Source organism: Vulpes vulpes, chromosome 11, assembly GCF_048418805.1.
Source record: "Vulpes vulpes isolate BD-2025 chromosome 11, VulVul3, whole genome shotgun sequence".
NCBI lineage: Eukaryota > Metazoa > Chordata > Mammalia > Carnivora > Canidae > Vulpes > Vulpes vulpes.
In genome coordinates this window covers 7,922,135-7,949,065 of record NC_132790.1, presented here as the reverse complement: position 1 = coordinate 7,949,065, position 26,931 = coordinate 7,922,135, and the positions used below count along the sequence as shown (strand labels likewise).

The 26,931-nt window shown below is 50.4% G+C and overlaps 1 protein-coding gene across 5 annotated transcripts in view; it reads left to right on the top strand.

The window, feature by feature from the left end:
• The first annotated feature begins 3,737 nt into the window (after positions 1–3,737).
• NAV2 (neuron navigator 2) overlaps positions 3,738–26,931 on the top strand; it is a 399,361-nt gene continuing 376,167 nt past the window's right edge. For all 5 annotated transcript variants that reach the window (XR_011995074.1, XM_072725405.1, XM_072725403.1 and 2 more), the window contains exon 1: positions 3,738–4,660. Coding sequence is in view for 4 of the 5 variants with exons in the window: in XM_072725405.1 (XP_072581506.1) it covers positions 4,403–4,660 (258 nt within the window). In the remaining variant the exon portion in view is untranslated. The remainder of the gene's footprint in view (positions 4,661–26,931) is intronic.

Genomic DNA, 26,931 nt, shown 5'->3' with positions numbered 1-26,931 from the left:
CTCTGAAGCCCAATTCGCACTCAACTAATCACTGGTGGCTGATGTGAAGGATCAGAAAGCAATGCAGCTGGCCCATTCTGATGTGAGGATGGCTCTTAGAACCAGGGAACTCTGAACTCAGGATGATCCAGTGATCCTGAGCACTTTGGTAATAAGTTTCAAATTGGCCCATCACTGACATGTGGGTGAGTTTGAAAGTTTAAAGTTAGACAAAAGAAGAAGAGAGGAGGGCTGTCAACGTTAAGATTTTAAATGGTGGGCTGTCCACAATGCATCCAATTTAAAAAAAAATTTTTTTTTGAAACCCAGGCGGTTTGTTCTTTCCAAAGCAGTTTGCCATTATCTGAACCAGTAACTACTTTAGCTACCAGGGCTTGCCAAACATATTGATTTAAAGTGATTTCTTTCATGTTAACAGCATACATATGGAAGGAGTAACTTTAGAGGGCATTTTTATAATTTGAGATGATCCTACTTAAGGAGGAATCTTGCAATTACTTCTTTTGCCCCAGGGGAAAAAAAAAAGCTTTCCCCTCCTTGTCTGGTTCTGAAAATAAATTGTTTTGCTTTAAATAAGGAAAATGAGGGTTAATAGGAAAGATATAAAGGAAGATAAAAAATGTTCCTGGAAAGAGCACATAACATTATTAAAGGATGAGGAAAAGAAATTGAAAATAGACTAAAAGAGTCACTCATCTTCCATCAAGGCAGATGACAAATTAGCAGTCTTTAGTCATAAAACTCAGAAAGGGTTAAGGTGGATGCTCATATGTTTACCAAATCCTAGAGGATTAGGTAAGAGGTTCAAAAAGAATGTACTGTTTTTCATATTTGCACATAGTTGAGGGTCCAAGAACCCCAAAAATGACCCGGGCAGCAAATACGATTTAAACAGGAGATCAAAGATGGCAAATACTTAGCATGTCTATCACTATTTCTTTTCTGTGCCCATAACAGACATTACTAGTTGATTAGGTTGCTGTCTTCAACTAAACTAGATGGATGCACAGTGTGACAGAAAATCACTTACTTCCAGATGACCCTTGCAATGAGAGCCTTTTGTTACCTATGGTTCAGCCCTACTTCTCAAAGTGTGATCTCCAAACCACCAACCAGCACAGGCATCACGGAGCTGCTTATTCTGAAAGCAGAATCTCAGCCCTCTTCCAGACCTACTGAATCAGAATCTGCATTTTAGCCAAATCTCCAGTAATTCCTATGCACATTAAGGTTTAGGAAGCCCTGGAAGAGCAGTAAGTGCAGGATAGTATTCATTAGGGTGGAAGCTCTCAAACTTCAGCCTGCATCAGAATCCCTGACTTAAGCACTTGTTCAGCCTAGATTGCTGGGCCCCACCTCCAGAGCTTCTGGTTGAGTTGGTCGGGGTGGGGTTTTCAAACAAGTGTTCAGGTGCTGCTGCTGCTGCTACTGGTCTGGGAACCATACTTTGAGAACCACTGCCATGGAACTGCTTTGGAGTAGCTCTGTGAACTTTAAAGTCGAAGACTGCAAATATCTCTCCATGACTCTTGGTATATCTGTATGAACCAGGGTTCTGGGTAAGGGAGTCCTAAGGCTTAATATAGTATAACATTCCTTATGACACTATGTACTTGACTCTAAAAGGCTCTCCTCCTGGAGGATCCCTACTAATGTCATTCACTCCTTTATGCAGTGACCATCTGGGTAGCTGTTCTGTCCACAGCATTATACTTGCTGCCGAGAAACTCAAATGAAAGTTAAAACTGCAGTTCCTAATTTCATGAGGAAATTTCCTTTTTCCTTCTAAGAAGAAAATAAACACAGAATGATAAATAACAAGGTAGCATCAGATGGCAAAGGGCTGAGTGCTAAGTAAGTGGCACAGACCATGTATGGTTTAATTTCAGAGAGAAGGGGGGATCCCTGGGTGGCTCAGCAGTTTAGTGCCTGTCTTCTGCCCAGGGCGTGATCCTGAGTCCAGGGATTGAGCCCCACATTGGGCTCCCTGCATGGAGCCTGCTTCTCCCTCTGCCTATATCTCTCCCTTTCTCTGTGTGTCTCTCATGAATAAATAAAATAAAATCTTTTAAAAATAATAATAATTTCAGAGAGAGGGAGACTACCTGGAATTATATATATAAGACTATATGTTTCAGCCTAGCTAGTGTAGAAAGTCTATCAGAGAGCCTGTGGAAGATAAGGTGGGGGAGGAAGCAGGCCAGGGTAAGAAGGCACCTTCTCTTTTCTTAATGCTGCTTTCAGGGGTTGTTTTAAAACTCTCAGTTTTCCTTTGGTCTGGATCATGATAAATCAGTGCTATATCAGCGTTGTAAATCATGCTCCAGGGTGGACATACAGGGAAAGCCTGTTATCTTAGAGACACAGAAAAAAGACAAGCAGCTTATAAGCAGAGATGAAGGAGGGGGGGAGAAGTAGCAGTAATTTGATAACAAGGATAATAATGCCCAACTTCTGTGACCCCTTACACTGACAGGTACTCATGCTTAACAACTGTCATGCACTATCTCATTTAACCCAGACAAGGGCGCATGATACCCCTGTGGTCAGGCCTCCTCCCGACTCCAAGGGCACACCGCGGCTCTGTGAGGGTGCAGGTACGATTCTAGAACTCGCCCAGCTTAGATCCAGGCAGTTGTCCAGCGCGGGGGCTCCTCGTCCACGCACCGCGAGGGTTTGGGCCTGCCTGGATCATGCTTTGCACTTCTCATACACTGTGCGTCAGCGAGGAACCCCAGGAGCAACGGAGAGGAGGGGGATCCTCGCGCGCATCAGAGTCGGGGAACCTGCGAGGCCAGAGCGTCCGAGGGCGGACAGGGAGGGCCTGCTCCTTGAGACGCAGCGGGCCCCCCCCCCCCCCCGGCTCCCCCACCCCCCGCTGCTAACGGCAGGGTCCGCGCTGGGTGGCCGGGGTGGGGGAAGGGGGGCCCGGGAAGGGAGGCCTCCGCGGGTGCACGCGTTTGCACCGGTTACAAACCCTTCAGATAGTTCAGTGCAAAGTGCAGCCTTTGAAAGCTGGAGAGGAAGCTCCTGGGGGGCCCCCACCCCGGCCCGCCTGGACGTGCGGGCAGAAAGGCGGGGAAATGGCTGGCGGGTCCTTAGCGCCGAGCCGAGGAGGAGCCCTGCCCAGTCCAGATGGGGGGCCGCGGGGCGGCGGGCGCGACTCCGGAAGATTCAAACCGTTGAGGTGACCAGAGCGATTTGAAAACGGAAACAAACTGACTCCCCGCCCCCCGCCCCCCGCCCGGCCCGCGGGGCCCCGAGGCGGGCCTTTGCATTCGAAAGGGCATTTTTCAAAAGCGGGTTTCGGCGGCGCGGGCGGCGCGGGCGGGGATGGGGAGCGCGCGGGACCCGCTGCACCGCGGAGCCGCCGCGGCCGGCTGGGGACCCCGCGACCGAGCGCCGCGGCCCCGGGCCTCGAGGCCACGCCCCCTTTGCAGGAGAACGGCGGGCGCTGATTGGCCGGCCGCGGACCAATGGGCGCGCCGGGGCGGCCCGGGCTGTCAGCGCGCGCCGCAGCCGCAGCCGCAGCCGCAGCCGCGTCCTCCCCTGCCCGGAGCCCCGCAGCCCCGCAGCCCCGCAGCCCCGCAGCCCCGCAGCCCCGCAGCCCCGCAGCCTGCCCGGGGAGCGCGGCCGCCGCTCGCGACCCAGCCCTGCCCAGCCCGCCCGCCGCGCGTCCGGGAGCCCGCGCCCCGCGCCCCACGCCACGGCCTCGCCGCGCGGGAGCCCACGGAGCATGTGCAGACCTGCCGGCGCGGAGGCGCTGTCTGCCCGGAGGACCTGGAAGCGGCGCTGACTGTCGCGCCTCGGGGCACCTCGCGGGGGCTGTCGCCGCGCCCGTGCGTCGCGGGGGTCACTGCGGTGCTCGCCGTCGGGGCCGCAGCTCCTGTGGGTGCAGGCGTCCTCGCCCTCCCGCCTGCTCTGCCCGCTCCTTCCCCCACCTCCCTGCCGCGGCTCGCCCCTGCCCTCGCCGGCGCACAGCCGCAGCCCCCGGAGCCGGAGCCGGAGCCCCCGGAGCCGTTCCTCCTGCACAGGGGCCTCCTCCCCCCGGAGATGCAGTGACAAGTGACTATGGGCGTCCACGCCTCGGGTTCCCAGGAGGAGACGCCGCGGACGGAGCAGCCCCTGAACGCCCAGGTCCCCTGAGCAGGCCGCCTGGGGGGCGTGAAGGCGCCTGCAGCATCCGTCCAGGTGGCGCCGCGCCCCGGCCTCGCTGCACCTGCACCCGGGATATTTTTTTTTCCTTCTTCTTCTTCTTTTTCTTTCCCCCCCCCCCCTCTGCTGGTGGTGGGCGCCTGCGGGCCGAGGCCCGGCGCCGGCCCTGCTCCCCGCGCTGCCGTTAGCGGTCGCCGCCGCCGCCTCTGCCAGGGACGTGCTGGGAAAGCCGAAGCCCCGGGAGAAGATGCCGGCCATCCTGGTCGCCTCCAAGATGAAGTCGGGGCTGCCCAAACCCGTGCACAGCGCCGCGCCCATCCTGCACGTGCCCCCGGCCCGGGCCGGCCCCCAGCCCTGCTACCTCAAGTTAGGGAGCAAGGTGGAGGTGAGCAAGACCCCCTACCCCAGCCAGATCCCGCTGAAGTCCCAGGCGCTGCAGGAGCCGGCGGGGGAGGGGCTCCCGCTGCGGAGGAGCGGCTCGGTGGAAAACGGGTTCGACACCCAGGTGAGAGGCCGCGGTGGCGGGTGGCCGGTTGTGGGGCGCAGGTGGCACGGCTGGGGGGGAAGGGGCTGCGCGGGGGCGGGAAGGGCCGGCGGCTCGGGCAGGCAGGTGAGCCGCGCCAGGGAGGGGGCCGGCCCGGGTGGGTGTGGCCGGCGCCCGGGGCCTTGGGGAGCGGCCGGGACCCGGGGCACGGGGGGCGCGGCCACCAAGGCGCGAAGACGTGCAGCAGCCCTGGGAATGTCAGGTCCTGCCTGCTGAGAGCTCGGCCCCGGGAAGGCAGGGTCCGCGGCGACGGCCGGCTGCTTGTCGGGGTGCAGAGATCTGCCTCTGCCAAGGAAGGGCCTGAGGCCTCCCTGGGCGCGATGCCCCCGGGCCTGGCCGCAGGACCTCGGGAAAGGGGGTCTGGGACTTGCAATCCACCGGCTCCCGTCCGCTTGACGACGGCCTGCCCCTGCCGGTCCCTTGGCCCCAAGGATGCCAGGCACTGTGCTAGGACCGACCGCCACAGGACCCGGTGCACCAGCCGAGACTCCGAGCGTCCTGGCTGCCTGTTGCGGCGGGGGTGGGGGTGGCCGTGGCCGTGGCGGTGGGGTGGCTGCTTCCAAACGAAGCCCCTCCTTCCCTGGTAGTAGATCCCGCCGCTACTAGCCCGGGTGACTGGGTCTGGGGATGGGGGATGCCTTGGGCTTGAAGAGAATTGGGGACTTTTACCTTTCCAGACAGTCCGCATCACCCAGTTGGGCTGGGTGACAGGCCCCGGCCCTGCAATCTCTTTTAAGGAAATCAGCAAGGGCCAATCGGGTTCTCTTGGCTTCCTGCCCTCCCTGCTCCTCCCCCCCACCCCCATCTGCTAGGAGGGAGCCGGGGCATGCTGTTTTTTTTTTTTTTTTTTTTTCTTGGCAGACGGTCAGCAGGGACTTTTGGGGACAGGCTGACCTGACGGATGTGACTGTCCCAGTCAGGAGAGGCGGGAAGCCAGAGGGGGAGGTGGTTTGGGGCTGGTGTCAGGGAAGTGGCAACAGACCAGCTGACCTTTTTGGCACTTTCTTCTCTGCTGACACTGTCTCCACCTTCTCCTGGAGCTTTCTCTGATCAGAGGCTAGAACTCAACACATTGCTAGCCTTTCCGATGGAGGAACTGGAGCTGGGAGCTAATCGTAAGCAGACTTTTGGAGCTCTGGGCTGGAGAAGGCCCTCCAAGCAGATTAAGCTCCCACACCAGGCTGATAAGCATGCCCCTTGCTGCTGCACTTGCTAAACATTTTTGGAAGCTGACAGATTTGAGTGATGGCGTGTGGGAGGAAGGCGAGATTTCCCCCTGTGTTGGGGGGCGGGGGCTGTCTCTGCTAGGGTTTTGTGTTCTGTTCTCGTTTTTTTCTGTCATTAGCCACGGGATTTGTCCAGTGGGCTCCGAAATGGGAATAGGCTCAAGGGTACATTCTGGTGAGGTTTTCCTATCCATCCTTGGAGCTGGGGTTTATGAGGTATGGTGGGTGGTATGTGGGAGGCCAGAGCAGTGACTCTGGGCTGTGACACACACCTTCCAGCCTGATGAGGAGGACCTGAGGAATGAGAGGGAAAGTAGACACTGAGATAGTTTCTGGCCTTTGTCCATTTGACCCTATATTTAACACACATTGTTGAGGACTTGCCGTGAGCAGGTTCTGGAAAGGTGATTCATCACCCTCTTTTCTAAAAAAAAAAAAAAAAAAAAAAAAAAAGTTTTCCAGCTGGCAGGGTCCTAGTCCCTCAAAGCTTTGCTTCCTTTTCTTACTCTTGGCCCACATCCCCAGGATGCCCCCATTGTACCTGACTTACCCTCAGTGGGGCCTTGTGTGCTGATCAGAGGATGGTTTGGATGGACTGCTAAGGACATTGGCTACTTCCTGATGGGCTCTCCTATGTTTACCAGCCTGCTCTTTCCTTATCCGTGTTGGGGCATCCTGAGGGTTCTTCTCTGTGGCAGGTGGCAGATTCTTGTTCTCACTGGCCCACCTTGGCATCAAAGTGACCTTGGCAAAGGCAGTTTTCCCTTCTTTGGACAGGGCTTCCCTTCATTCTACCTAACATGGTGCCCATTCACCATCCAGGAAAGCCTCTCTATGATGGCTTGAGACCTGTCTGGCTTGATGTCTGTAGTCCCTAATCCAAAACCTGGTGTTTATCACTAGAAGATAGTCCGGTGGGCAGCCCTGGTGGCCCAGCGGTTTAGCGCTGCCTTCAACCCGGGGTGTGATCCTGGAGACCCGGGATCGAGTCCTGCGTTGGGCTCCCTGCATGGAGCCTGCTTCTCCCTCTGCCTGTGTCTCTGCCTCTCTCTCTCTGTCATGAATGAATAAATAAAATCTTTAAAAAAAAAAAAAAAGAAGATAGTCTGGAAAGGATGAGTTACATGGCAGATGATATCTTGGGGCCTCTGACTCCCTTTTATTCAAGGAGTTTTTGGCAGAGGGCTGGGCTGTGCAGTGGTCACTAGCAGAGGTTTTGAAGTCTCTGCCTAGGTGGATGACCTAGTCAATTAACTTTTCTGGGCCTCAGTGTTTCCCTCTGTAAAAATGGGCATAAACAACCACAGAAATTGTAAGGATTAAGAAGAATAGCATGTGAAGTGTTTAACTCAGTATCTGGCAAATAAGGAACACTTAATATAATCAGCTATTTATATTGCTGAACCAAGAGATAAGGCATGTCGAACCTGGATCTACTAGCCTCTAAGTAAGAAAAGGCATAGATTATCTCTCTAGCCCTTGAAAGGGTATTAATCGGTTTATAAGAATTTATAGAGCATCAGGGGAACCCTGGGTGGCTCAGCGGTTTGGTGCCTGCCTTTGGCCCAGGGCACGATCCTGGAGTCCCAGGATGGAGTCCCACATCAGGCTCCTGGCATGGAGCCTGCTTCTCCTTCTGCCTGTGTCTCTGCCTCTCTCTCTCTCTCTCTCTCTCTCTCTCTCTCTCCATCATAAATAAATAAATAAAATCTTAAAAAAAAAAAAAGAATTTATAGAGCATCAATCAGTACCAGGCATGGCCAGAAGATGAAGGGCACAGCCACTTGTTTAGTGCCTGGCTCTTTACATTTGACATTATTTCGTCGTCACAGTACCACTTAAAAGCAGACATGACAACAATTTCTATAGCAATAATTTTCTATAATATAATAATGGCAATCAAATAATATAATAATGGGAAGTTAAATAATATAATAATGACAAATGAATAATATAATAGTGGCAAATCAAATATACAATCACTTCCTACATGCTAGGAATTGTTCTAAAGACTATTATGTAAAAAACCTCATTTGATTCATCTGACAAACCATATGACATACGCATTATTATTTCCACTTTGCACATGAGGAAACTGAGGCAAAGACTGGGTTGGTAAGCTTGTGAGTAGCTGAAGTAGACTTAGAACTTGGACAGTCTGGCTCTGGATTCCATGCCCTCAACTGCTGGGCTCTACAGAGATAACCACAGAGGCTTCTGGCTTACTTGCCCTGGTAAGACCCCTGCTCTAACCATTGAGCTGGAAGAGTGAAGTGAGGCTCAACAAGGTAGACTAACTTGCTCCAGGTCATCCTGCTTCCATGTGATGGAACAGAGTCCAGCTCAGGTTGGTCTAGCTTCAAGGCTGGTGGTCTTCACAGCCTTCATAGCTGCCTCCCTCCATCATTTACCCTGGCAGGAGCATGGGGTAAATAAGACATGGCCTGGGCCCTTGGGGATTGTATAGTCTAGTTGGGAGGTTTCACTGATGTACCAAGGGCAACAGGACACAATACAGAGAGGGCTGAAAGGTATGCTTGGGGTCCAAAGGAAGGGAAGGGCCACCATGGCTGGAGAAAACCAGACAGCCCCCTGGAGGAGGCTGGGCTTCAGAAATGGGCAGGACTGGCTGGGTGGGGAGAAGAGGAGGTGAGAAGAGCATGAGAGGGAAGGATGAGGAGCAGGCCATGCTGTGGTACAAAGCAGAAGATGATGTCACCACAGGGAAGCTGCACTTTCACGCAACGGGTAACTGCTCTGTATCTAGCATCTTCCTTTTATTTTTTTATTTTAATAAACTTATTTTTATTGGTGTTCAATTTGCCAACATATAGAGTAACACCCAGTGCTCATCCCATCAACTGCCCCCCTCAGTGCCCGTCACCCAGTCACCCCCACCCCCTGCCCACCTCCCCTTCCCACCACCCCTAGTTCGTTTCTCAGAGTTAGGAGTCTCTCATGTTCTGTCTCCCTTTCTGATATTTCCCACTCATTTTTTCTCCTTTCCCCTTTATTTCCTTTCACATGCTATTTTTTTTATATTTATATTTATATTTTATATTTAAAGAATAAATAAATATAAAAAATAGCATCTTCCTTTTAAAAGGCAGGGAACCGAACAAAAGCATCTCGCAGTTGAAGGCTTGGCTCTGCCTGCTGGCTGCTGGATAAGAATTCTGGGCATGCAGGCTCCTTAGGAGAAGGTGGAAATGGTGTCCATAAAGACCTGGTTCATAACAGACCCTTGGGAAAATGACAGTCATTATTGTTATTAGCTTGAGGTTGAGAATATTCAACATGGTAGTTACAGGGGAAGGGAGGTGGTTCTCACGGCTTCTTTTATTATGCAGCAGCTGTGTTCAGCCAGTCCAGCCCGGTCCCCCCAAGCCTGTTCTCCATGTCCATCAAGTGTGAAAAGACCTAAGGTAGCCAGCAAAAAAGCTTTAGGTCAAAAAAGCTTTAGCCCCACTGTCAACTTCCCGGGCCCCTCACCTTGAACCTCTCCCACAAACCTACAGCTGGGCTCTACCCTAATTGGGGGTGGGGGGGTGGGGGGTGGTTTGCTGTGCTCTGCAGGAGCACATCCCTCCTGAATTCCCTTCCTCGTGCTGGGATACCTGGGCCTTCCCCCAAGAGTGAACATTTATAGCATCTGCTCTGTTAACGTGGTGTATAAATTATGACCATATGCAAAGAATTGTTTCAGAGGCATGCTCTGCGTTAGTTCAGAAACCCTGGCCAGTCGACCTTCAGATAAGGAATGCGCATGAGCTATTTGAGGAGAGGTTAGCTTATTTTTAAGAAGCAGCTGCAGGGAAAAAAAAATTATATATATAATACTTTGATATTTCCTGTTTTTAGGAGCCTGGTGTTCAACTTGCAACTCATTTCTTTAAAAAAGTAATTAGAAGTGATTGAAATCCTCTGTGGGTGTTTTAGATGTTTAAAAAGAAAGAGCAGGCGAGGCCCTTGGGAAGAGAGTGCAGCTCCAAGCTTACAACCTGTTGCAACTTTGCCCCATTGTGTTTTGATTAGAATCCTTGCTCCATCATCAGAGTTGATTATGGATTTGATTAGTGCATTTTTCTGCTATTGTGTTATAGCCTCTCTTCTCTTTCTCCGTTCTTAGAGGGGAATGTATAGCATGGTTATCCGCCAGCATGCAAGAATGTTTATATTTCGCATATTATTGCTTATTCCACGGGTTAATTTTCTGAAGACACTTGAAAGGTGGGATGGGTGGCTTATTTAGGATATCATTACGGGTGTGTATATATGTATGTATATAAATCCATCTACTTCAGGGTGTGTGTATATACACGCATACACACGCACACACATATACAAATATATACACATGGAACAGCTTAAAGTAATGAGCACATGTAAGCGCACACACATCAAAGGCCAAGGCTGGCGGAATTACAGCCCAACTTCCAGCCTTCAGAATAGCTCGACGTGCTTCCCACTTCTCACACTCGCTTCCTCTGTGACCAAGACCGAAGCACTAAATCTTGGTGTCCCGTGTTACCTACTTAGAAGACAGAAGAGATGTGGCCTTGAGAGAGGGGTTTTATTTATTTTTAAGATTTCATTTATTTATTTGAGAGAGAGAGAGAGAGAGAGACACCCGGGGGGGGGGGGGAGGGGAGCGGGAAGCAGACTCCCCGCTGAGCACAAGGTCCAGAATCTTGGGATCCCGACCAGAGAGCTGAGAAGGCAGATGCCTAACCCACTGAGCCACCCAGGCACCCTGAGGGAGGTGTTTTAATTAAGACTTAGTAAATAAAAAAAAAAAAAAAAAAAAAAAAAAAAAACTTAGTAAATCCCCTGCAGCTAGTCTGAAAAAGCTGAACCGAACCACCCAGGGAGATTTTGGCTTGAGGTCAGAGAGATTCTTCTTTCTTAGAATCTGCTTAAACAGCGGGGAAGGGAGCATCTATGGAGCATCTGCTATGTGCCAGGTAGTCTCTGCTGCTATATATATATATATAAAATATACACATATATATGTTTTGTGTGTACATATATATGACTTGATATACATACTTGTTTTATATATTGGTATATATATTTGTTTATATATAATTTGAGACACAAGAAGTGGGTAAAATGTAAAGCAGTCTATGCATTTTATATGAAGAAGCTGAGAGCAAAGGGAGTTTGCACTCGGAGGCAGTTTTACACGGTAGGTAGGTCAGGCTTCACTGAGAGATAGACCAGAGTTTGAATCCAAGCTTCAGGCAAGTCACTTAATATCTCCCAATATTGCATCTTCACTGGTAAAGTAGGAGTTGGTATACAGGTAGGTTACTGGGCACGGTGTCCGGCATGTCATAAGCAAGGAATATGTGGTATTGCCTATTTTTATTCCACAAGGTCAGAGCCAAGTTTGGAAACCAGATCTGCCTCATTACAAGCTCACGTTCTTTCCACCCTGCCCCTCTCCCAATTGCCTCCCAGGTGCACGGTTGATTACATGGAACAGCAGATGAATAGCATCATGAAAGCAGAGAACATAGCAGGACTTTGGTTAGATTGAATGGGGAGCAAGGGTAAATTAAGAATGATGCCCACGAAATGAGTCATATCCAGAGTTGTGAAATGAAACCCCCACATTTTGGTTCCAGTCGTGTCATCCCTATAGCACCAACCAAGCCAAGGGATCCATTGCAAACCAAACTTATGGGAAGCCTTCTTGGTAAGACCTCGTCTGAGCTAGCACTGTAGCCACTGGACAATATAATGGCCTTGCCATGATGACCAAGGGACAGTCCCATTGGTTGGGCTTCTGAATGGCTACTTATTGTTTCGAGGGCAGAAGGAAAGCCCTCTTCCATTAGGCTGGCATGATTATGGTGGGAGCCGGGCCTTGTGATCAGTTTGGTCATTGAGGTGCCCCAAGGCATGGCCAGCTGCCCAACGGTGTTTTACTAATTGCCTCAGAGCCAATTTCAATGGCTGCTCTGTCTCTTGGTCGCATTGTTCAAGGAGATGGACAATGTGTTCCTAGAATGTCTTGGGCAGAATGGGTCATGTGATTTGAGGAATAAAACTGGGTCAGGCTTTTTGTGTTTCAGTCCACACTCACAATAGTGAGTGACACAGAAGTTTTCTCAGGAACCTCAAGTCACCCACACAGAACCTAAAGAATGACTCATGAATTAGTGTCTCTTTCCCAAGGAAAACAGACCCTCTCTTATGTTTTGCAAACACTGGCCCCATAGCCTCAGAATATTTTGTCTTTCCTTCCAAGTGAAACACTAGTACCTTCAGTGAATTTTAGGTTGTTCCAACCCCTTTCCCGTCGTGGTAGGAGTCAAGATAGTTATGAGCCTGGCTCCCAGAGTTCTTTTAGGGCCTTTGAACAAAATCAGTTACTCACAGAGGTGTGACAAAGGAAAAATAATGATGCTGAGACTCTCTGACACTGACTGGGCAAAGCCTCCATACCTGTATAATGCATGGCACCAGACGCGTATCATGTCATTTAATCCTCACGACATCCCCTGAGGAAGAGAAATGGAAGGGACAGCTCTGAGAGTCAGCAACTTCGAGTCTAGTTCTGTCTCTTTGGATGCTTTGCTGCATGATCTTCAACAAATCACATTGTCTTTCAAGCCTCAGTTACCTGACCTATAAAATGGAGAGGATAATTCTTGCTCTCTCTTTTTTGAAGGGTTCTTGTGAAGCTCAACAGAAGCAATTATTAGGACGGAGACGCTGGTTGAGGCGCCTTACACCATAAATACCCTTTAAGGAAACCAAGGCTGAGAGCTACTTTTCCAAGTAACACGGCTAGTAAGTGGTAGACCTAGACTTAGAGCCCATATCTGATTGACTCCGAAGTCAAAATTCTTTTCTTTTCCCAAAGATTTTATTTTTAGGTAATCTGCACCCAACACGGGGCTTACACTTACAATCCCGAGATCAAGAGTTGCACACTTTACTAATTGAGCTGGCTGGGTACCCCTTAACCCCGAAGTCAAAGTTTTTAAATAGCATGTGTAAAAGCACTTTGAAAAAAAATATCTGGGGATCCCTGGGTGGCGCAGTGGTTTGGCGCCTGCCTTTGGCCCAGGGCGCGATCCTGGAGACCCGGGATCAAATCCCACGTCGGGCTCCCGGTGCATGGAGCCTGCTTCTCCCTCTGCCTGTGTCTCTGCCTCTCTCTCTATCTCTCTGTGACTATCATAAAAAAAAAATATATATATATATATATATATATATCTGAAAAGCCATTGTTAATACAAATCAAAGTAAATTGTAAATTGCTATAAAATTTCCTTTGGGTTGTTACATATGATGTTTGACTCCTCCCTTTTGCCCCAAAGGTTTGGAGACATTGAAAATATTCTTTAGATATTAAATAAATATTAGTTGCTCAATAATAGCAGTTAAACTTCTCTGGGATTTGTAAAATTCCAAGTGCTCTGAGGCTGCAAGGTCCACTAAATGTCATCACTGTGTAGCTGGCAGGGCTGATCCTGGAGAGAGGAAGGGAAAAATGGGGAATTTGAGGGGAGTTTTGGTGGCTCAGTCAGTTAGGTGACTGACTCTTGGTTTTGACTCAGGTCATGATCTCAGGGTTGTGAGATCCAGCCCCTCATTGGGCTCTGCACTCAGCACTCAGTGAAGAGTCTGCTTTAGATTCTCTCTCTCCCCCTCCCTCTCCCTTTACCTCTCCCTCTGTGCATGTGCTATAAATAAATAAGTGAAAAATTAAATCTGAAAAAAATGGGGGATTTGTTTTGAATCCTTTGTTGGCATGAGGAAACAATCAGATAAATTCAGATTATGGATCAATCTTTAAGACAATAGTCCTGGTATCTTCAAAACTGACAATGTCAAGAAAGACAAAACGTTTTAAAAGGTAGATGGAGAAAAGTAGACCCGAAGAGCTATGATGACCAAACCCAGGGAGCAATCCTTGACTGGAACCTGGATAAGCAAAACTACAAATTCTGAAAAGTTCCTTTTGGAGACGATTAGAGAGATTTGAATTCAGATGGTATATTAGATAGTATTATTCTACTGATGTTTACAGTATTGGGGTTATGTAAGAAAATGTCCTTTTTCTTTGGGAGATACATGCGGAGATATTTAGAGGTAAAGTGTATTGGTGTCGGCAACTAACTCAAAGAGTTCGAGGGGGAAAGGTTAGTATGTCTGCAGAGAGGAGAAAGTAAATGTCACAAAACGTTAACAACTGGTAAATCAGGTGAAGATACGTGTGCAATTCTTTCAATGTTTCTGTTTGAAATTTTCCAAAATAAAATGTTGAGAAACAATACCAAGCCCTGGCTAAAGAGTATAGGTTAGCAGTTCCCCTTGACATCTAGAGTACACCCATGAGAACATAAATGAGATAGGAGTGTGTGTGTGTGTGTGTGTGTGTGTGTGTGTGTGTGTGTGTGTACTGACAATAAATAGCCTGGCCAAGTTTATTTCCCTGGGTTTCGGATCTGGAGTCCTTATCTCCTTTCTGGTGTAGTGTGAGAATCTTGGCTTAATTCCTATTCTTTCATGAGAATCGTTGCTGACATTTTGGTGCAATCACAAGATCCGAGTTGATTTGAGATGCTCAAATCAAATTTACAAGAGATGCTTGTAAAAATCTAAGATGTTTCCAAAGTCGAAGATATAAAAGAAATTGCTTTTAATGAGGAAAAATTTAAACATATTAAAACCCCTGGTTGAGTCCTCCTCATCTAGGCAGTGAGAAGGTGAGGAGCATGAGTGGAAGCAAGCTCCTTTCTCTGCTTCAACGCTTTTTCCGTACCCACTGCTTCGGGCTCCATTGCCTGCCTAAATCCTCCCCATCCTACCCATTCAAGCTCAGGCCTAATGTGACCTCTTCCAATACGCCTTCCGCCATCACCAGGGTAGTGTCTCTACTAGATGCTCCCAGCCTGCCGTAGAGCCCCCATGGCTTGGCCTGGGATTGCTTACTTAGCCAGACCATGGCTTCCATGTGGTCAGGGATGTCTCTTTTTTTATCTCTGCTGAGACAGGGTCAGCACATAGTAGGTTCCTGGTTGATATTTGCAGACAAAAAGAGGGATGGGAGGGGGAAGATGAAAGAAGGAATTGAAAAACAGGAGTAAGTAGATATGGAACACCAGCTGTGTTCATGAAGCCATGTGTTCTGCAGAACTCCCTCCTGGCATGTGAACTGTGCAGATCACGTGACGGTGGGTGGCCAAGTGTCGGAGACACAGGACGACCTGAACCTTGGCTAAGGCCAGCCTCAAAGCTCTGTGACCCGGGCTCTTAGGGAAGCACGCCTGGGCTGGCTGGATAGAAGGAGGAGGCCGAGTCCCTTATGCAAGGCTGTTTACAACGTCCCAATGGTCTGCTGCTCCAGTGGAAGATCTGTCAGGATGTGACAGTGACTGTACAATCGGCTGGAGGGGTTGAGGGGGAGAGAACACCAGGGGCTTTGGAGGGCTTTGGCCTACACATGCACGCACACACGCACACATGCACACAGGAAGGGGGACCTGACATGGGTTCTGAAGGATTTTAGCTGGTGAAGAAAAGGGGAGGGCTCAGAGAGTCCCAGGATGGGACAGCCTGCCAGGAGTAATGAGGACAGCAATCGTTTACGTGCCATTTCCATATGTAATCTCATTCAATCCTCACACAAACCTTCTGACTCAGTATTGATCCTGTTTTACCAGCAAGGAGATGCATGAGGAGTCACTAGGGAGACAGCCTGAGGTGGGTCCTGGAACTTCCTCAGGCCGCACGACTGCTATGGACGGTGACAGGATTCAAACTTGGGCGTCTCTTAAGCTCAAAACCTCTTAACCACTGCCTTCTTCTGCCAGTAACCGGAGGAGGCCTGAGTCCCGTGCTGAGATGTAGCTTTAGACAACCAAATGTCCAAACCCTCTTCTCCTGGGAGCCTGTTCCCCACCTCCCTGGCCTTGGCCTCCTGTGCCTGTCCCAGCCTGTCTCTGGAGGCTCCGTGTTTATCGAGTGAGGGGCCCCTTTGGCTTTTGCCCACACCCTACTGCAATCTGGGCACGATCTCGTTCTCTCACTGCTGTGGCTGCCTCCCCCTCCACCCCCCCCCAGGTCACCCCTGTGTTGCAGGGCCCAGCGGGGTCCATGTGCTTAACAGCTGGCAGGACTTCCCTTCCTGTCCTCCTGCCATAGGCCGCTTGGCCCAGCTCTGCAGACAGTCCCCATTTCATGCTGATTTGCTTTGATTCTTTTCAGACCTGGGAGTGACGCATGTTTACGTCAGAATGTGTGAGCCACAAGTATTCCAGAGCTGTTAGACCTTCCGGTGTGGGAACTTTGGTTGTTAGCTGCCTCTGGACAGAAGAAGATAGCTCTGGGGGGTGGAAAGCACGATTTAGGTGACAAAACCAGCTTTAAAATAACCAGGCTTACTTAGGATTTCGCTTAGTGATCTGTGCCTCTCCAGACTAGACACTTGAGACATCTGAGCCAGCGTAGCCCTTGGAGGCCACCTATTCTCACAGCTCCACTGTGCGGATGGGGAAACCATGGCCCAGAGAGGGGTGTGACTTGCCCACAGCCAGGTAACAAGGCCAGAGCAAAACTGGAACCTAAGCCTCCCGTCTTCTGGCCCCAGTATCCTTTCCACCCCATTCTTGGCGGCCAGAGGGTCCACTCTGAATGAATAGCCTGGTGGTTTAAAGAAGTGGATCCAGCCCTAACTCTGTTTTTTCCTCCTCCTTCTACCAACTGGTAAAGTACTCTTAATCCCTTCCTATCAGAAAGCTTTTGCATTTTTTGCATTTGGTTCAATGGATCAGAAAGCCAGGACCTCTATGTGGATGGTGTCACTGTATCAGGACACCACCACCACCACTGAACACCTCCCGTGGGCCAGACACTTTATATACATCATCTTACTTAAGCACTCTGATTTTGTGTCCCTACTCTTTCTGTCCACCCTCTTAGAGCCCCGGTCTCCTCCCAAGCTAGAAGTCAGAGAGACCTGGATTAAAAATCTTGCCTCCCCATTTATCGCCCAGGCAGCCAACTTCCCCAGTGTTAGCGTGGGGCCTGGGACACCTTAGGCCCGATAAATAGTTGTCGAACTGCAGCTTAGACAAGGCACTTCCACCACGCCTGAGTTTCCCCAGGGCAAGTGCAGCATTTCAGTGGGTCACTCGGATTAAAGCAATTAGCATGGGTAAAAATGCCTGGTGTGGGGTAGATGCTGGTATTTACTGAGCACTTACTATGTGCTGGGCAGTCTTCTAAGCATTTTCGGTGGATTTTGCAGCTTCATCATCACCAAAGCAATAACCTCTGAGGTAGGCACTTTAGTGATCATCTCCGCTTTATAGATGAATTACAGGCGTTACAGCCTCAGCTACTTGCCCAGGGTCCCCCACCTAAAGTGGAAGGGCCAGGCCTGAAACTCAAGCAGAACCTGTAGAGCCTGAATCTTCAGCCATTGCATGGTCCTCCCTCTGTGCTGCTTCTCACTAAGCTCGCATCTAGCTGAGGCTGGGGAAGAGAGACTCGGGAAACTGAGGGTACATGCAGGGGAAGTGACTTGCCTAAGGCTCTCCGGGGTGAAAAGTAATAAAACCCAAGAAAGACTTGCCTTCTACAGTAGCGTGGGCCTTAGTTCTTTAAAAGGCGCTGCCTCTCTAAGGGAAAGGGACAAACGATTCTGCCCCAGGAAGCTGTCCCAGACCAGACGCGGTCACCAAGAATCAGTACTCCCAACTGCCTGGTGGACTGTGTGACTTTCCCCTTGGGCCCCTGCTTCTCACTCATTTGGAATCATTCCTTCTCTGGATTGCAGAGCAGAAACCAATATAAATTTGACCTAGTCCCTAGAAATGTTTACCTGGCTAAAAATATGCCGGCTTTGTGATATTTTTAGCCAAACTTAGATTCGAAATATATGAATTGCCCACACCCATGTATTAGGCATGAACTGTTGGTACATTTTGTAACAGGAAGCTGCTGGTTTTCCATTCCAAAGAACTGGAATTCGGTCAGAAATTTGTCATTTGCAAATGCCAACTCTCACCACATTCCACTGCTGTTTTTAAGAGCGTCTCGTCACCTGGATTCAGAGGAAGCAGGCCATGGGTGAGGCCAGCCTGGCCAGGCTGCCTCGGTGTATTCTCCAGGTCTAGTGCCTTCCAGGCGACCTCCATCTGGCTCTCCCCAGGCCCACGCCATCTGTGGTGTGTTGCCTTTGGACTCGTGTATGGGCAGACAGGGTGCTTATTTTAGAACTGGAAGGAGAGGAGATGTATCAATAATAATAATAAAAAAAAAAACGGGGAAGGAAAAATCCATTCAGTGATTTTAAAATATCTCGCCCTTAACAGGGCAGATTATTTTTGTTTCTTAAAAACAACTGGTAGTTTGCTCCTCGAAACAGAGCTGGAAATAGAAATGTATAGGACTATTAAAAAAAAAAAAAAGGAGAGACTGGGGAGATGTCCTCTTGGTTTTACCACCCTGACCCATGCACACAGAGTAGGTCTTTTCCCCCACCATCAAAGCCTCTCCTGCTCCTGATGGGCAGACTTGGGAACCCTAGAGCTATATCACAAAGACCCTGTTTTCTTAGCCCTTGATTTTGTAGATGAGAAAGCTGAACCTCAGGGCCTTTGCACTTGCTGTTCTTTCTGCCTGAAATGTCTTCCCAGATATGGACATGGCTCGCTCCTTTACCTTTGGTCTCTGCTCAGAAGTCACTTTATCAAAGGTACCTTTTCTGACCACCCTATATAAAATAGCAATCTGTCCTCTTTTGTCGCCTTGCCTTGCTTTATTTTTCTCCAGAACCCGAGCAGTCTTCTGATGTGTTACGTGTTTATCATGTGCTTTCATCTACTAGACTTTCAGCTCCATGGGAACAAGGGATTTGTTCAGCTTGTTCACAGCTGTATCCTCAGCACATGCTAAGTGCTTACTAAATATTTAGTGAATAAGTGTCAGGGACTCGTGCAAGATTTCAGGCAGAGTGAAGACTAGCATCCAGGTATGACTCCCAGCCTAGGGCTCTTTCACTATTTCTTCAGACCCCACTAAGAAATCTACGGTGTGTCCCTTAAGATGCTAATAGGTCTAAATATCATCCTTTGGGCAGTTTTGCTTCTTTCACGGGGCCTCTTAGTTCGAAGGGTGGGTGAGTGTCTTAGCACAAAAGTCAATGTCTTAACATAAGGATGAGGTGAGTTCGGTTGGCCAGGAAAGGGTAATATGTTTGCCAGATTGGGGAATCCTTACCCTGTGAGCAGATTCTTACTTTATCCAAGTTTAGGGCTGGCTCTGAGATGCCCACAGTAGAATGTGGGAGTAAGAATTGGGTTTGCCAACATGCACTGGTTCCATTTTGTCTTCAGTTTCCCTTCTTTCCTTCCTTCCTTCCTTCCTTCCTTTCCTTCCTTCCCTCCCTCCCTTTCCTTCCTTCCTTCCTTCCTTCCTTCCTTCCTTCCTTCCTTCCTTCCTTCCTTCCTTCCCTCCTCTTACTGTGCTTTAATCTCTGTTAGTATGGACTGTGGGCTAGCAGCAATGGCATCACTGGAAGCTTGGTAGAAATGAAGAATCTTGGGCCTAGACCCAGCCTTCTTAATTAGATTTGCACTTTAGCAAGACCTCCAGATCATAGATAAATTAAAGTTTAAGAAGGAGAGGAACAGCACTTAAGAAAAGCCCTCTTATTTAAAGTATTCAGTTGCCACCTCTGTCTAGAGTTACAGGCCCCCTCACCTCTAATTATTTTATGCCATGAATAGCGATGGGAGGGATAGACAGGACAGCCCTAGAGGAAGAAGATATCATAAAAGAGACTTCTAGAATCCATTCTGACTCCGTTTCTTACATTGCTCTGTCTTACTCACCTGTGCATTGGACTTTGCAGCTAATGTTTGGTCAACATGATAGGAGACTGTAATCTGTCTGGTAACTGCAGAAGGAGGGGAGTTCTGGCCTTTACATGGGAGCTCAGAATTTGAGGGCCCCAGGTCTCCACCCTGCTGAGTGTGCTCTGGGCTGACTGAGATGGCATCTCCCAGGAGCTGGAGGCAGTTCCCTCCCAGCCCTTCTCACAGATGGGCTGCGAGATCCTTTCTAGCCCCTTCAGCAAAGGGAGACAGCCATTCCCACGGCTGAACAGAGCCCAGCTCCCACAGTCCCTTGCTGCTTGGAAATCTCCTTCCCATTCTCCTTGAATTGCAGTTGGGAATTGCATTGCAGGATTGCAGCATGTGGTGGGGAAGGAGCAGAATGCATCCTCTGAGCACCAAGGGGAGGGGCCTGCTGCAGTGGCACGCTGTGTCCTCCCAGTCCTCCCACTCTGCGGAGGGAAGCCTTCTCAGTCTGCAGTCTGCCTACCTGCTGAGGCATTTCTTTCAATCATGCTGCGGCTGTGTATTGATTTGGGGAAAGCCCGTTGATAAGAGCAGATTAACTCAGCCTCTGAATCATGGTGAAATTATTGTGTAATGCTGATGTTGGAGCTTTTTTGCTGCATTCTGTGTAAATCGGGACTATTTGAAAGCTGCTCATAGAGTCACTGGTCACGTGGTCCTTGTGCACACTCGTCTCAGTCAGGCGTGGACCACTGCAGGCGTGGACCACTGCAGGACCACTGCAGGAGGAAGAGGCTTGGTCACCTCTTGGCAGTCTGCAGGAGGAAGGAAGGTGGCAGAGGGAATCAAAGGGGGCTTTCTCCCCATGCCCAGCTCCCCTAGACTCTTACATAACCCCATCCCAGCCACATGGAGGAGGGCATCTCCAGCCACTCTCAAGTCCAGACCTGGCCCTGCATGGGGACAGGGAAACTGCCCTATGCCTGAAAGATGATGAACCTGATACCAAATAAGTATTTGTGTGTGCATGCATAGGTGCATGTATGCGTGTGAGTGCTTGTGTGTGCATGCAGACGTGTGTGCAAAGGCACATTTGCTGTGTGTGAGTGCACAGGCATGTGTGCATGTGTGTGCATGTGTGTGTCCAGATGCTCTTTGAGAGGCTGCAGGATATCTATTTTAACCCCTGGCAGCACCATAGCAGTGAGGCAGTGTGGGGTGGCTGAAAGAGCACTGTGCTCAGAGTCAAGAAACTGGAGTTCTCTTTCTAGACCTTCCTTTAACAAGCTGCATGACCCAGACACATGTCCATTGGTTCTTTGCCAGGAGCATGTGGAGTTATTACAATAGTACACATGTCCAGACGTCTCCCTTGCAGAATCAGGCCTGGGGGGAGGCTTCAGCATCTGTATTTCTTAGGGTTCTGCAGCAGACCCCAAGGCACACTTTGGGGTAAGATTTCCTGGCTTTGAGACCAGCTCCCTCAGAGAAGGCGGGAGAATTAAGTGAATAAGAGCAGGTGGTCATGGCCACACAGACCAGGGTTTGGATCCTGGCCCTGTCCACATAGGATACAGCCTTAGGTGAGTTGCTAGGTTTGCCCCTGCTTCCTCATCTGCTCTAGGGGCATGAGATTAGTGACCTCACAGGGCTCTGAGCATTAAATGCCACAATGTATATGAAGCATGTAGCAAGCTCCATAAATGTTAGGTCTCAGGTATGTGTGTGTGTGTGTGTGTGTGTTGTGTATTTTTCGCTGTACCCTAATATATGGATGGAAGCTGCTCCAGTAAGTCCAAGGTGGAATGCAGTAGGGAAACAAGATGGCAGTGTGCAGTTATGTTTGTGTAATTTGGCAATAAGGAAACCAGTGCATGCATTCCTTGTCATAGTTACTAATAGGCAAGGGAGGGTACAAAGAAAGGTCAAATGGGGCCAGAGGGAGCGGCCAAGTGCACCTCTCTTGCTCCACGATAGTGATTCTTAAACTTCACTGTGCATCCGTATTGCCTGGCTACTTATTAAATAGGCACAAACCTGAGCCCTGCCCCTGGCCTCAGAGCCTCCGATTTTGCAGATCTGGGCAAGGCCCATGAATTTGTATTTTTGACAGGTCAGACCACGCAGATGTGCAGGAGACAGTCTGCAGCCCCTGCTCTGACAAAGGCTGGTCCAGAGTAAGAGATCACGTTGGGTGACTAAGAGAAGGGGGAGCTGGGTTGGAGTGGCCAGGCAAGAATGGGGTCCTGGACAAAGTGAGAGGAGCTGAGGATTGAGTGCACACATGCAGGATTTGGAGACAACAGGGTAGCGTATTTTGGACTTGGTATGGTGAGCAGATGGCAGAGGGCTCTGGTGAACACGGAGCTCTGGCTCTTGTCCCTGCCACCAGCGGCTAGCGTTGCCATGTGGGGCGGGTGGCACACTAGGATGGCAGCCACTGGGCAGGGTTAGCCAGGACGCCTGGGGAGGGGTGACAAACCCAGAGTGTATGTCCCTTTGTCCTCTGTTTAAGGCCCAAGCCGGCTCTCTTTAAGTTGCTTGGCAGTGCCCAGAGAGTTCAGCATCTGTTGCTCTGTGTGCTCATTCAGCAATCAGAGCGTGCGAGCAACCTGGGGCAGGAGATCTGGAAGCGTGAAGTGGATATGAGATACTCAGGCCGCCAGAGAGGGGAGGCCGAAGGAGCAGCAGGGAGGAGAGGAGGAGATGGCGTTTGGATGCCGGGGCTCCTTGAGCTGCGAGGGCCCTCGGCTGGAGTCCCAGGTCTACAAAGGGCCAGTGTCCCCTTGATAAACTCTGAATCAAGATACCCCCCATCAGTGGCCTTTGGATCTGCCAGTCGCGGGAGAGCACATTTTCTGAGGTCTTCAGTGGATCAAAAAGAGCTAGAGTTAAGAAGGCATAGAGGGGAAGGTGCCAGGCTCCAGGCTCCACGCTTAGGTCTCCTCCCACGTCCACCTTAGGAGGTAGGTATCATCAGTCTCGCTTTACAGATGAGAAGGAAAGGCCCAGAGAGGTGGAGCAACTTGCCTGAGCTGCGCATCTAGGACTTGGCAAAGCCTGGGCTTGGCCTCGCTATATGTGGCTCCAGCGAATCCCCTCAGCTTCTCAGTGCATGTGCAGGGGAGGCCCTGCTGCCCCGTCCGCAGGTGCAGGCCCCCGGGGAGCCCGGCAGCCTCGGGCGGGGGAGGGCCACAGTGTGGGCAGAGCGCACTGGAGTCCCGTGACATGTGGGGACTCTGTTCCGTGCCCTCTGTCAACAATCCAGTCCTCAGTACTATTGCCCTGGCTGCCGGCTGCTCTCACCACAGCCAGGCCCCCCACCCACACAGGCGAAGGCTGTGGCCAAGGGCACTCTAGAAGGAGGAGGAAGTGGCCTCCAGAGGGGCCGGTTGCAGAGCCCCTGAATGGCCCCATTGAGGCTGGGCAGGATGACAATGGGCCTGTTGGGGCCCTCAGTCAGGGTCCACTGAGGTGAGAGGGCTGGGGCTGGCCAGGCAGCGCTGGCTCAGAGGCCAGATGCTGACTTCCAGGGCTGCGAGCCAGCGCCTCTGACGTGCTCTGAAATGCCAGCTCTGCTTAATGGGGAGCAGCTGGGGCGGGCTCCACATTCCTCCCCATGCCAGGAAGACCGCGTGAACCCCGTTCCCTAGGCCATGGCCGGGCCTCAGCTTTTTCCCTGCTCACCTCCCTCTGGGATGGGCCCTGCTTCTTTGATCCTGGGGCCTGAGGTTGGCCCTTCCGAGTGTCCCTGTGGTTCTCAGGGGCATCTTTCTCAGCCCCTTTGGAGAAATAACATCCCTCCCAACAACTCAGGGCACCCTCAGCTGGGGTTGCTGGATAAAATGCAGTTCAATCTGGATGTCAGATAAATAATAATATTTCTGTTTGTAACAAATATTAATGAATGATAAAAGCTGAACCAAGATACCGGTCCATTTGGTGTGTCATGGGACACAAATAATTATTGGTTGTTGGGGCACCTGGGTGGCTCAGTGGTTGAGCATCTGCCTTTGGTTTAGGTCGTGATCCTGGGGTCCTGGGATTGAGTCCTGCATCGGGCTCCCTGCGTGGAGCCTGCTTCTCCCTCTGCCTGTGTCTCTGCCTCTCTCTCTCTCTCTGTCTCTCATGAATAAATAAAATCTGAAAAAAAAAATAAAACAAAGAATTATTGGTTGTTTATCTGAAATTCCAATTGAACTGGGTATCCTCTATTTTCAGTTGCTAAATCTGATAACCCGAGCCAAAAGGAGCCATATGGGCATATATGTGGGGTCACTAGGACTCAGCGAGTTTTTCTGGGATGCCACCGAGCTGGGCATGGGAGAAGAAGCCTCTCTCAGCCCCGATATCCACGTCCTACTTCCCAGACATAAAATGCATCACCTTTCCGGACACTATTGTCCCCTTGTTTTCCACCCCCACTTCCAGGAGCCGGATCTCTTTCCCCCAACTCCCGTGGTGAGAAGGGAAGCTTTGAAGTGTGTTTCCAGTTGGTGATTCTGTATTGAGCCTCCGATTTCACATTGGCTAAACCCTGTTGACTTAACGGTGGGCGTGCCACACCTGGTCTCTGCTCTGAAAAGAGCTTACAGGCCAGTAGGGGAGACAGCAGTGAACGAAAAGCAGCCATGAATTCGGCAAACCTTAAACACTGTGGGTGGGTGGGAGGAGGGAGTCCCAGAGGGGCTCTGAAATCCCAGAAGGACATCTCACCCACACCTGCAGGGCTAGACTAGCACAGAGAATGGGCCTTGGAAGTAGAAGATCCAAGCTGACATGCTGGGCTAGGTCACAGGGCTGACCTGCTGTGTGGCCCTGGGCATGTCATTCAACATCTTCCTCATTTATAAGGTGGAAGCACTATGCCTTGCCTCCAGGGACCACTGTGAGGTTCCAAGTGTTGTGATGAATGTGAACTTGTACTGCCCGCAGTGTGGTTCTAGATGGAACATGCGTGCGTGTCAGTGAATGGAGGTAGGAGTTGAGGAGAGAAGAAATGCAGGGGTGGGTAGGAACTCTTGGGTCCCATGCCTGCCCCATGCCTCTCTATACCATCCCCCTCAGGACGCGAGTTCTGTGCCTCTACTTACATCTCTGGGCCTTATTGTCAGCCTTGTGTAACATTTTCCTTCCGTCTCAGGTGAATAACAGTGATACCAGGGGTTTACACAGTGTTTTATTGTTGGCAAAGCACAGTGTTTAAGAGCATGGTTGGGGATGCACAGAGGCCTGGGTTCAAACCCTGTCTCTACTCTGTGACCTCAGGTAAGGACTTAACCTTAGTTAACCTCGGTGCCTTGGTTTGCTCGTCTGTAAAATGGAGCCTCATGGCATGGTTGAGAGGATGAAAAGAAATCATTCACATAAAGTGCTTAGCCTGGACCCCGGCACAAAGCAAATGCCCCAGAAGTGAACAACTGTTGAGGGTTTTTTTTTTTTTCATGATAATAACCTTGCGAGATATTGTAATTGTCAGGTGGCGAACGAAGCTCAGGGAGGTTAGGTAACCAGCCCAGAGAGGCACAGCCAGAAGGGGTGGCTGTGGAGAGAATAAACCCCAGGCTTCGGAGGAGGCCTTTAGTTAGCTAGTCTTCAGGAGACTGTGCCTCCAGCTCTCAGACCCTGGCCCTTCCAGGGTCTGGCCACCCTCAGGCTCCCTCACCCGGTGGTGCTCTGGGTGTCTTCTGGAGATCCTGGCATGCCCATTTGTGTTAAGCCTCGCCCTGTGCAGCCTCCTGGGAGGCGGGGAGAAAGAGCATCCTTTAGGAATCTGAGGATTTATGCCCTCACATATCCACTCTTCCTTTGCTGGGCTTGAAGTCTGAGCTGTGGGCGTTTTTATTACCCTCTTAAACCTTTTTGTTAACTGATGCCCGCACAATTATGTTGTTGGCATGGATGCTAGTTTTATTGTCTTGAGCACAAAAGCAGCTTTGAGAAGAGGGGGCATTTCTGGGGAGAGGCTGGATGTGGGCCTCTCAGGGCAGAAGGCAAACTTCCGCTGACCACGTCCCCCTCCTGTGGGAGCAGGTGCATTAAACTGCTCCTTTGGGCGGTGCTCTGGTTTCTAATAGAATGATAATCAACAACCCATTAATGTTCCTGATTGTTCGTTGAAGGAAGGAGAAGCAAGTGCCCTTTACTGAGCACTCACTGCGAGCAGCACTGTGGTGGGGCTTCTACAGCGTCTGACTAGGTGCCCCAACTACCCTCTGGGGTTAGGCCTTCGATCCAGTTTGCAGATAAGTAACATGAACTAGAGAGGCTGGTTGGTTTGATCCAAGTCAAGTGGCTGGTAAGTGGGAGCCCCAGCTTTTGAGCTCAGGGGTGGCTGGGGAGTCCCTGCTTTGCTGTCACCCGTGCACCCGTGCCCCCAGCTCACCTGCAAGGTTTCCACTAAGGACATAAGGTGCCCCACCTGCCACACGATGGGTGTGGGGCCACCTGGCACCAATGGTACCCAGCTTCAGAACGGAAGACAGGGAGAGACAGGACAAGGGCTGCATTCTGATCTCCCCTCTTTTCTTAAAGAGGATAAAGGATTTTGAATATGTGGAGGGAGAAGAGGTTTTCTGAGGACAGGGAGCATCATGCAGCGAGGGATGATATGAGGAGACCTGCTCTGACTGCGTCGGTACGGGAAAGTGATGGCGCAAGGCAGGCTGGACGCTGGAGAATGAGGGCCTTGGAGACAGTCAGGGACATCTGGTCTCAATCCCAGAAAGTGGGAACCCTGATGGGATTCCAAATAGGGAAAGGCAGGCTGAAAATAGTATATAAGGGATTCGCCTCAGGACACTGAACAGGATGGATCCTGGAGGCAGGCCTGAGCGGGGATCATCGGTAATCCCGGGACTACTACTGATGATGGTGGTGACGGCCAACGTTTGATGATTGTTTACTCTGTGCTGGGTACTATTTTAAGAATTCTGCGTGTGTTCACGTATTTAATCATTGCAATAGTCTTAAAAGGAAGGAACTATCAGCACCTTTCTATAGATGAAGTGACCGTGGCACCCACCGACAGTAAAGGCCCAGAATAGGGGTGGGCAGTGAGGCTGAAGGGGAACAAGTAGATCTAAGACCATCAAAGGGAGGATGAGTGCAGGACGTGGTGCCCTGTAGTGACTCCTACAGGAAGCTCTTGCATTTTTATAGGAGCCCATATGCTGGC